At 37.7% G+C, this 11,668-nt stretch overlaps 1 protein-coding gene across 1 annotated transcript; it reads left to right on the forward strand.

Moving 5' to 3' along the window:
- Positions 1-7,078: 7,078 nt before the first annotated feature.
- On the forward strand, positions 7,079-7,450 carry LOC110925085. Its single transcript, XM_022169054.1, has one exon. It carries the CDS (start codon positions 7,079-7,081, stop codon positions 7,448-7,450), a length of 372 nt encoding a protein of 123 aa, XP_022024746.1.
- Positions 7,451-11,668: the final 4,218 nt, after the last annotated feature.

Here is an 11,668-nt window from a genome sequence, read left to right on the forward strand (position 1 = left end):
TTATTCTATTTTTTATATTTAATAAATCCAGTTCTATTTAAATGATCTTTATGACATTAAAATCAACAACAAAGTTTACCATTAATTTTACATTTTGACTTTATTTACTGAACATTTCATGTTGAATATGGATGATGAATTGGCATCACTATCATAGAGGACGATGCTGAATTTTCAAATTAGTATTCGTGTGAAGAATTTCTTTACGTTCATTTATGAATAAATATGTATTTTTTTAAATTTTAGTAAAAATAAAGGTAAAAAAGTGATTATATAACTTGTTTTTAATGAAATAAATCAAAATGGGTAAATTTGCAATTTTATTAGTTAAGGAAGGGGATATATGCAATTTTAATTTTAAGTTGGGTAAATACGCAATTAAGCAGTTTTTAAGGGGAAATATCCAATTGTCTTTTTTTTTTTTTTTTTTTATGTAGAATACCCCCAAACATCAAAACATTGAAAGCACTCCTTTTAATTACCTAGAACTTTTTATTTTTTTATATAAGAAATAAATTCAACAACCTAAAATTTTACTAATACTTTAATTAAAAATAATACATAATTCAAACTAAATAAACACTTCAAATTAAAAAACATAATTCAAATAAAAAGTACAAATAAACTACTTCTTGTCAAACTCGAGTAGATAGGATACATCTTGAGTTGTAAGATGTGCCACAAGATCAAATCGAAGTGAGAAATGTTTATCCGAATCCATCAACTCATCAAGGGCATCATCCAAAACGGGCTGCACCGGAGGATTTTGTATGTGAACCGGTGAGAAAACCTTTTCATTTTCCTTTAGTATTATGTTGTGCAATATAATGCACACATATACCACGCTCCTAATCTTGTCTACACTCATAACCTGCATGAGGCGCCTAAGTATTTCGTGTCTTCCTATTCGGCTTGCTTGATGAAATCCTTGAAAAATTCTACGCTACTATTGTTTGAGAAAATATCACTATAGGATTCATCGGACAGAATGAATAAGTCAATGTCATCATATAAGAAATTAGCCGTACTATTGATTAAGTGATAGAATTCAGAGGATTAGAGGTTTATAAATGGTGGATATTTTGATAGATGAATGATTATGGCGAAAAGGTTGAGTATTTATATCGTTTGTAAAAGTATATATATATATATATTTTTTCAACACCCCAACGGTCATATCGACCACAATAAATGGTCATATTGGCCGAGAATACGCGTGTATCTACCCTTATTTTCCTACCCGTTAAACCTACTCGTATGGATAGCGGACCCGATGAGTTAAGAATCCTCGAACCCCACCCGTATGACACCCCTTCCACTCTAATGATCAATTATATATTATCTTATAATTTTAATAAGAGATTTTTTTAGCGATTTCGTTATTTCATTCCAATCATCAAGGCAAATTACATAAGGATAGCGGGTAGACGAGCAACAAAATGCGCCGCCATCCCTTTCTGGATAGAAAACCCCAATCTACTAAAAACAAAGCCTCGCCCCTGAGGGGTCGAAAAGTTGTTGTGGACCACACGCTGAACTCTAGAAAAGAACCGAACTGCCTCCGGTGCCAAGGAGCCGAACGTGTCGAACGCCAGGGGGACAAAGGCATGCTAATTATCCTCACAAGCTTTCGCGTGCTTTTCCACCTTCTTTGACTCTGCTTTCAGTACCGCTTGCCCCGCCACAAAACCATTTTCCCGGAACCCGGCTAGTGGGGATACACCTGTGAGATCGACACATATTGGAATTGAGATATTCTCGGGATTATTTCCTCCATATCATTCCTTTTATTTAGCCCTTATATTTAGCAACTTTCTTTTTTTTGCTTCCCTATTCTTGTATTTATTCCATTGCTTTGGTCTTGTATTCCATCAATAAAATATACAGAACCCTTACCATCGATTTCTTGATGGTATCAGAGCGGTACTAAACCTATCCCAACCAGCACCTCCTCGTCATGGCAGGAGACAAGAATGAAACCAACCCTAAAACCGAAGTCGGTTTGGATGCGAGTTCGCCTCTATACATCCATCCGTCTGACTACCCGAAACAACTCCATGTCAATGAGAACCTCACCGACAGCAACTACGGCGACTGGTCCCAGGAAATGCTCAACTTCCTCTTTGCCAAAAACAAAGTAGGACTCATTGACGGTACCCTGAAGAAACCCGACAAGACGGCCCCAGACTACATGGCCTGGATGCGAGCAGATGCCATGGTAAAGGGCTAGTTAACCGCGGCCATGGAGAAAGACATCAGAGGCAGTGTGAAGTATGCTAGTACCAGTGCTGAGATTTGGAATGATCTCATTGAGAGATTTGGGAAAGAAAGTGGCCCTAGGGCATATGAATTGAAACAGACGCTTGCTGGTGTGAAACAAGATGGTTCTTCTGTCTCTTCATACTACACACGACTCCGTAGCCTATGGGATGAAATACAATCTGTGTTACCCATTCCTCGGTGCTCCTGCAACGGTTGTACGTGTGAAGTTGGGAAGAAGTTGAGTGAACACTTTGAGAAAGAAAAGCTTTATCAGTTCTTGATGGGCTTGGACAGTGAATTTTCTGTCATAAAAACCCAAATCCTTGCTCTAAAACCCACACCAAATCTGGGAAGTGCCTACCATCTGGTTGCCGAGGATGAACGACAAAGAGCCATAACCGCAGAAAAAAGGACGGGACCTGAAGCCATCGCTCTCAAGGCCTACACAGCTAACCGACATGACACAAATCGGAGGGATAAGACTGCTTCCAAGGAACCGAAACATGGAGAAGTTGTTGAACACTGTGACATTTGCAATAAAGATGGGCACAACAAGAATGGATGTTTCAAGAAGATTGGGTACCCGGATTGGTGGCCGGGTAACAAAGGGAAACGAGAAGAAGCTAAAGCGAATTCGTCATGCGTCGTGACCGATTCCAGCCCCATACCAGGTTTGACAAACAACCAGTACCAGATTCTTTTGAACCATTTTTCTGATGACTGTGATGGCACTAAAGACAACACCCCTCGTGTAGCCAATATGGCAGGTAAGTTTTATCGAAACGACAAATGGGTAGTGGACTCGGGCGCCACTGAACACATTACTCACAAAATTGAAATCCTTGAAAACAAAACAGTAAATAGAAAAGAGGAACCTGTCTACATTCCCAATGGGGAGGCCATACCTGTAAAGGGAAGGGGTGATTGCATCTTACAAGATGGGGTTAAAATAAAAGATGTTCTCTACGTTCCTAATTTTAATTGTAATCTTCTTTCGGTTGGTCGGTTAACTGACGACCTTCAGTGCTCCGTGACTTTTTTCTCTAACTTTGGTATTATGCAGAAGCTCAAAACGAGGGACTTGATTGGTGCGGGTAAGCGGAATGGTGGTCTATACCGAATGGAGATGATTGACAATAAAAGACGAGTTATGATGACAACCGGAGACGTTTGGCATAAAAGGTTGGGTCATGCGTCTACTGAAAAACTCAATGGGATTGATTTTCTTGAACGTATTTCCTTTAATAAATTTTGTGACTCTTGTTCTAAGGCAAAACTTACTAGATGTCCTTTTCCAACTAGTATTTCAAAGACCAATGAATGTTTTGAATTATTGCACTGCGACATTTGGGGAAGGTATCGTACACCTTCTTTTACAGGAGCACGTTATTTCTTAACCTTGGTTGATGATTATAGTAGAAGTGTTTGGGTGTTCCTTTTAAAACATAAATATCAAGCGAGTGATAGTTTAAATTTTTTTTGTAATATGGTTAAAACACAATTTGGGAAAATGATCAAGCGGATTAGGAGTGACAATGGGGGTGAGTTCACTTCGAATGACATGTCCTTGTTTTACAAGGAACAAGGAATATTACTTGAAACCACTTGCCCCCACACCCCTCAACAAAATGGGGTGGTGGAGCGGAAGCATAGACACTTACTCGAAATCGCTCGAGCCTTAAGGTTCGAAGCCAATCTTCCAAAAAGATTTTGGGGTGAGTGTGTGTTGACAGCCGCATACATCATCAACCGGCTTCCCTCTAAAGTAACCAACAACAAAACTCCCTATGAGCTTCTATACAATCAACAACCCGACTATGACCTTATGAGAGTTTTTGGTTGTCTCACATACTATTGGAACACCGATACAAAAGGAGACAAGCTCGAATTAAGGGGGAAGCCCGGCGTACTTCTAGGGTATCCACATGGTACGAAAGGATATAAAGTTCTTGACATCAAAAATGGAAAATAATTATCTCTAGAGACGTAAAGTTCTTTGAAGACAAATTACCTTTTAGTGAACTTGAAAATGAAAGGGATGAAGTAGATGTTTTTGAGTGGCCATACAAACCTTACTGTGAAGAAAACCAAGAGGGCCCAAATGAAGAAAATAAAAAAGACATTGGGCCAAATGAAGAAGAGAGCCCACATGATGAACCGGACCCAATCTCACCCAACGAGGCCACTGTTGCGGATCATAATAGTCAGGCCCACATCAATCCGCCCTTCGAAGCCCAAGCAGAAGGCCAATCACCTGATCAGTCTAGGCCTGAATCGTCTAGGCCCAAGAGGAACCGTTCACAACCAGCTCGTTTCAATGATTACAATGTCAATCTCCCTCCATCGGTAGACCATGCCAATCCCGCATCCACTCAAGAATCCTCAACGGTATATCATTGTCCAACTTTGTTTCTTATTCAAAATTTTCTAAAACTCACAAAGCTTTTCTAGCGGCCATTGACTCCAATGATGAGCCAAGAAATTTTGGGCAAGCTGTTCAGGATGACAGATGGAAGGAAGCCATGATAAAAGAAATTCAAGCCCTTGAAAAGAATGGTACGTGGACTCTTGAAGACCTACCAGAAGGAAAACGGACCATTGATTCGAAATGGGTTTATAAAGTCAAGTATAAGCCTAATGGAGAAGTGGAACGATACAAGGCGCGTCTCGTGGCCAAGGGTTTCACACAAATGGAAGGGGTGGACTACCATGACACCTTCGCTCCGGTTGCCAAAATTGTCATGGTTAGAACACTCCTTGCTATTGCGGTCAAAAGGAATTGGATGATTCACCAACTTGACGTCAATAACGCCTTTCTTCATGGAGATCTTCATGAGGAGGTCTATATGAAGATACCACAGGGCTTTTCAAGGGAAGGAGAAACAAGGGTATGTAGATTGAGAAAGTCCCTCTATGGGTTAAAGCAAGCCTCCCGTAATTGGTACCAAAAGTTCACCGCCTTTCTTCTTACTCTCGGTTTTCAACAATCCAAGGCCGATCACTCCCTCTTCATTTTAAAGAAGGAAATAGCTTCATGGCCGCCTTGATATATGTGGATGACGTTATTGTAGCAGGCAATAACCCTCAAAAGATCAGTGATACCAAAGATAAACTCAATAAAGAATTCAGCATCAAGGATTTGGGGAATCTAAAATACTTCCTCGGTATTGAAGTTGCTCGCACATCTGAAGGTATGGTTCTAAGTCAACGAAAATATACCTTAGACATACTGGAAGATTGTGGTTTTCAAGGATGCAGACCGAGCGCTTTTCCTATGGAGCAGAATCTGAAGTTGGAAAAGGATAGTGCCGAACCTAAAGTGGATGCCAGCCGTTACCGTCGTCTAGTGGGAAGATTATTGTACTTACAGGCTACGAGACCTGATATCGCTTACTCTGTTAATATTCTAAGCCAATTTGTTGCTGATCCAAGACAAAACCACCTTGATGCTGTATATCGGGTCTTGAGGTACTTAAAGGGCACGCCTGGACAAGGCATTCTTCTCCCCTGTGAAGGAGGATACAATCTCATGGCCTACAGTGACTCAGATTGGCTTGGATGTCCATTCACTAGAAAATCGCGAACAGGGTACCTAGTTCTTCTTGGCGGCGCACCAATTTCCTGGAAAACCAAGAAACAGTCCGTGGTCTCACGCTCTTCCGCAGAAGCAGAATACCATTCTATGGCAGCCACAGTCAGTGAAGTCCTATGGTTAAGATGGCTTTTAAGTGAATTGGATATCGCATCCAACGGACCAACTCCCCTTTTCTGTGACAATCAGGCGGACAGGCACATTGCCAACAATCCCGTTTTCCACGAAAGAACGAAACACGTTGAAATGGATTGTTATTTCGTTCGAGAACGGGTAGAGTCCAAGGAAGTTCAACCGATGGCCATTAACACAAAACTACAAATAGCCGATCTTCTCACCAAAGGATTAGGGACGCAGCAACTCAGATCATTACTTGACAAGCTGGGCGTTAAGGACCTACACGCTCCATCTTGAGGGGGAATATTGGAATTGAGATATTCTCGGGATTATTTCCTCCATATCATTCCTTTTATTTAGCCCTTATATTTAGCAACTTTCTTTTTTTTGCTTCCCTATTCTTGTATTTATTCCATTGCTTTGGTCTTGTATTGCATCAATAAAATATACAGAACCCTTACCATCGATTTCTTGAACACAAGCATGTTTCCCGCCCTCCCAACCAAAAACTAGCACGTTAGCTGGGCGTAGGGTGGATCTCTCCTCTGATGGGTCTGTAAGAAAATTAACCGATGCCTCTTTCTTTGCCAAGATCCCTGCTCGTCTAAGAATAAAAGAAATTATTTTGATAAACCCAATTAATACAATTTCTACGTAGTAACATCAAATGTTCATACCTAAGTGGAAATTATATCAAACAAAGGTCACTTTCACTTATGTTACTTTCTTATTACGACGTACTTCTTATCACTGCCGAACACCTTTTTCTCTACAAAACCAATATAATTTTTTATGGCAACATTAACAATACGTATAGACGATTATTTATACTTTATAAATACAAAAAAAAAAAAATATCAATCACACAAATAAAAATCCGCGACCATATGTCCATATTTATAAACTATATTTAATTCAGACACAAATGTTTCTAATGTTTAATATTATAATAGTTAAGACGTCAGCCTGAGTATGAAAGTGTATCCCTTACGATTCATTAGTCATCTATAAATGCCAACCATTAGCCACCCTTATTCCAAATTCTATTTTCTTAATCTTCAATTAATCACCCACAAATCCCACATTCCCATTTCAATTTCAATTCTGATGACGGAGGAGTACCAAGATTCAGAGATTCTGTTCCCAGAGAACCCCTTCGGGAACAGAAAAGAAATCCAATATTCGATAGTAGAGAAGAAAAACAACAAGAAAACACGAAAGAAGAGGTCAGCTCCTATGAACATCCGGGAAGAATTTCCCGGAGGTTTATGGATTCGTGAATATCTACAAACACATTCGTTTGACGAAGAAGATGCCAGAGAAGAAGAGATAGTGCCGCCCCATGTGATCTTGGACCGTAGGATCGCTGGAAAAGCGGCGTTTTCTCTTTGCTCCGGCATCGGGAGGACTTTGAAAGGAAGAGATTTGAGTGAAGTCAGGAATTCAATTCTTAGGATGACAGGATTTATTGAATCCTAACGTTTAATCCTTCTTTTTATTTAGTTTTGGATCATATCAGGTTCATTGATTGAAATACATAGAAACTTGATGAGTTGTGTAGCTTGCTATATTATATCATAAAATAGGTATGAACATGTTAACATTTTCATTTTTTTTACAAATGAAATAGTATTAAAATGGATTTTTTTTATTAAGTTTATATGTATATCACGTATTCTTATAATAACGTGTATCAAATTGTCTTCACAATATCTTTTTTTTTATGATTTTGACTTTTATTATTTTATATGAGCTTACAACTAAAACAAAGAAAAGAAAACACTGCAAGAATGAAAAAGTCTACGGTTAAAACTTAGAAGCATAAACCTTTAACCGTTAAGGAATAACAGTTTAAGCTTGCTTAAAGTATTGGTAAATGAAACTTAAACATACAAAATACTGTTTGTAGAAGAATAAATCATATGAAATAAGTTTTAGGTAGTCTAATTTTAATTTTAATTTTAAATTTTCAACTTAATGTGATGGAATTTAGGTTTTGCAAGCCTGTCTCTCAAGCTGTACGTGTCATATGTACATTGACCAGGTTGTTTCAATTATTGGTTGTCATCATAACAGGTCATCAAAGCATTCACTTCTCTTCTTAAAAGAGTAAACTGTTAAAATGGTCTCTGAGATTTGATTACTTTTGTTATTTTAATCCAAAACCTAAATCTTTTGAATCTGAATAATTTTATTGTCATTTTCATCCAAAAGCAAAATCTACTCAGATTTTTTTGTTAACATCCCGTTTTTTTTCCCTCCCTTTTAATAGAGGGCAAAATTGTCAGATTTTTTTTAATTTGTTATAATAAAACGTTAAAAGACTATTTTGCCCTTCATTAAAAAGGAAGAAAAAGACAAAAATCTGACCAGATTTTGACTTTTGATGAAAATGACAGCAAAATTGAAACCAAAGGGACTCAGATTCAAAAGGTCTGAGTTTTGGACTAAAGTGGCAAAAATAACGAAACATCAGGGACCATTTTAACAGTTTACTCCTTTTAAAAACTCAAATCTTTATCTACCCTTCTCCATTACAATTTACAAGTCATGTTACACTTACATTGCCCTTACAATCATAATCAAAGAGCTTGTAAAACCATTTTTATATTTTTACTCTTTCACGTAGAGTAGAAGGAAAAGGATGAACATAGAGAGTAAATATCAAAGAAATTGGATTAAAACTGAATAAAAAACAATACACGATGTGTCCTTTTATAGGTATGTTTCAAAATTTGACAGGTTTGTCAAATTTTCGAAGTTATAAATTGTAAGTAAATTACTGAAATTAAGGGCATAAATAGATGCATAAATTGATTAAATCAAAGATTCGGTCGTTTTAAATTATAAAAGAAAAGTATTAAAGATTGTTGAAATTGAGAACAAATCCTGATTGATGAAATTAGAGCCTTAAATCAAGAAAATTGGGTCTGACAGTTGAATTAAACTGTAAAACTCAATCTCTCAAGTATAAAACACAATAAGTTTATGATGTGCGTGCGGTGTGATAGGTTTTTATGTATATTTTTAGTCCTTTTTAACAACTTTAGTCAAGTTTTAAATTTATAAAACACGATATTTACTAACACCAAACACATATATGGGCAAGTGCACCCATCATGAGCGTAGTATAGTGTTGGTAAGATACCGAGGTCGTCCAAAGACACAAGAGCTTTTAATACCGGTTTATCCTCAACGTCTAATCAAATCAAAAATTTAGGAAAAAAGTTTTAAACTAGAAAATAAAAACTAAAATGCTGAAAATAAAAATAAAATAAATGAAAACAGATAGACAAGATGAATCACTTGGATCCGACTCGCCTTTAGTGTAACCTTTGATTATTTCCGCACTTTTGCACTTTTTAAGAGATTATCTTAGTTAGTGTAGTAGGCCCCTCTTTTGAAGGTGACGTTACCCTCAACCCAGTAGTTTGAGTCAGCAAGGATACAATCCTAAAGGGTCGGATTATTGAAAGATAATTAATTAAGTTATTAATGCATAATGTGGTAGGCCCCTCTTTTGAAGGTGACGTTACCCTCGGCTAAGTAGTCTGAGTCAGCAGGGATACAGTCCTAAGTAGCCGGGTTAAAGTTTTAATAGTAGTTTATATATGAGGGGATCAAAGAGTTTGGACCCCCGCCATCCAATACCGGTGGGTATTGAAGGAGGTCCTACTAAATTTGACCTAGGTCCTTGCAGGATCCATACACTGAACAATGGCAAGACTCTTACCAAACCATTCCCTTAACCCCCCGACCAGGTAGCCAACATATCTCCATATAGACCGTGGAGATATGAATGGTGAAAATCTTTTATTTTATATAGACAGTAAAATAATGCCAAGACACCACGGACAAATGATAAGGAAGAATCACCTTCAACATATAAAACTAGTTATTAAAGTCATTAATACATAACCAAATAAAAAGTGCGAAAAGATTAAAAATAAAAAGTATTACACTAAATGCTTGTCTTCACCAAGTGATGTAAGAGACTTAGGCAAACATGGTCTTTGATTGTCAAGAACTCTTACGATCAATCTTGGATCCCGAGATTACTCACACACTCTATAATGGATGATGGATGATGGTGGTGGATGATGGTGTTGTGGTGGTGGTGGAGTGTGGGTGAAGTGTGAGAGAGGTGGTGTGCCAAGGGATGGTTTGCAAATGAGCCAAGCACCCCTATTTATAGCCTGAACAGAAGCTCGGGCATGACCCCGTGCCCATCCCTCTTCTCTTTCTTCATTAATTGCAGTTTGTCTGCATTAGTTGACCACGGCCCCGTGTCCACTAGGCACGACCCCGTGTGCAGAAGCGTATCTGTACTATCAAGATTTCCTCAGATTCTGTGAATCTTAGAGTTGACCACGGCCCCGTGTCCGCTGGGCACGCCCCCCGTGGTGGGTGATAGAAGCTTCTACAACTTTGTCTTTTCTACTGACACTTGGGCACGCCCCCGTGCTCATTGAGCACGGGGCGTGTTCAGCCTTCTGTTCTCTTGTTTTTGCTTGGGGAGATGCTGTCGGGGGGTAGGGCATGCCACGTTTGTTCCTTTTTCTTGTATTTATGTTAGATTTAGTTGCATTTTTGCTTCTTTTGTTCATTTGAGCTCATTTAATCCTGAAAATACAAAAGGAAGACAAAAACATATTTTTTCCAACAATAGTACTAAAAAAGGGTTAGTTTTATGCCACAATTGATGTAATTTATATGTTGCATTTTGTACACATCAAATACCCCCACACTTGAATCTTTGCTTGTCCTCAAGCAAAACTCTTTATAATGTGGCTTTTCACTCCCAAATGGAATGGGTAGAAGAGAAGGTTTTTGTTCTTGTCATAGAGTGTCGGGATTCTAAGATTTTTATTAGGTTTTATTTTTATTTTATTTACAATCCTATTCGTCATGATTTATTTAAAACATTACATAAGATAAATTACTTATTTGGGCATAACATGCCTTTTTTTTTAAATTCCTTTTATATACAAGTTCACATACCTCACGGGAGATCACTCAACACTCGGCCGAAAATGTATATTTGTGAAACACTCGAGAGCGGCATGGAACTTACTCCTACCATAAGCTTGCCAAGCAATCAGTCCTCCTCCTTTTTAACTATATACCTTTGTAAATATCAAGAGGACTTTTGGGATGAAGGGTTAGGCTTGGGTTAAAGGTAGGTGGTTGGGTTAGTTGTTAGTAGAAAAGGGCAAAAGGCGTAAAAAGCATTGGTTTTCGTAAGACTTTTTATTTTTCATAAATTTTTTTATTTTGATGAAGCATTTCTTTCAAACAAACTTGTTTGTTTATTTCTTTTGGCTTCATTATCAAATATATATATATATATATATATATATATATATATATATATATATATATATATATATATATATATTAATGAAGTCATAAGAAAAACCGAGCTTTGTTACTAAAATAAAGGGTTTAAAATAAAAAGGTTTTGGTGGGTAAAAGGGTGTTTGTTTTGGGTTAAGAAATGAAAAGGTTTAGGCTCAAAGGGGTTAAATAGGGGGATTCTGGGTAGGTGGTGCAAAAAAGAAAAATAGTGGTGTAGAAATAAAAAGGGTTAGTCCTAATGCCTCCATCATTTACTTACTTGGGTTTAAGTTGGTAAGGACCGAGAATGTATCGTCGTGGCAAGTTCTAGAGTTGTAAGAAACCAAGCGGCTATTCACA

The sequence above is a fragment of the Helianthus annuus genome, chromosome 17, assembly GCF_002127325.2.
Source record: "Helianthus annuus cultivar XRQ/B chromosome 17, HanXRQr2.0-SUNRISE, whole genome shotgun sequence".
NCBI lineage: Eukaryota > Viridiplantae > Streptophyta > Magnoliopsida > Asterales > Asteraceae > Helianthus > Helianthus annuus.

What these genes read in the sequence shown, in the direction of transcription:
- LOC110925085 (XM_022169054.1), top strand. Translation starts at nt 7,079, where the DNA reads ATGACGGAGGAGTACCAAGATTCAGAGATTCTGTTCCCAGAGAACCCC.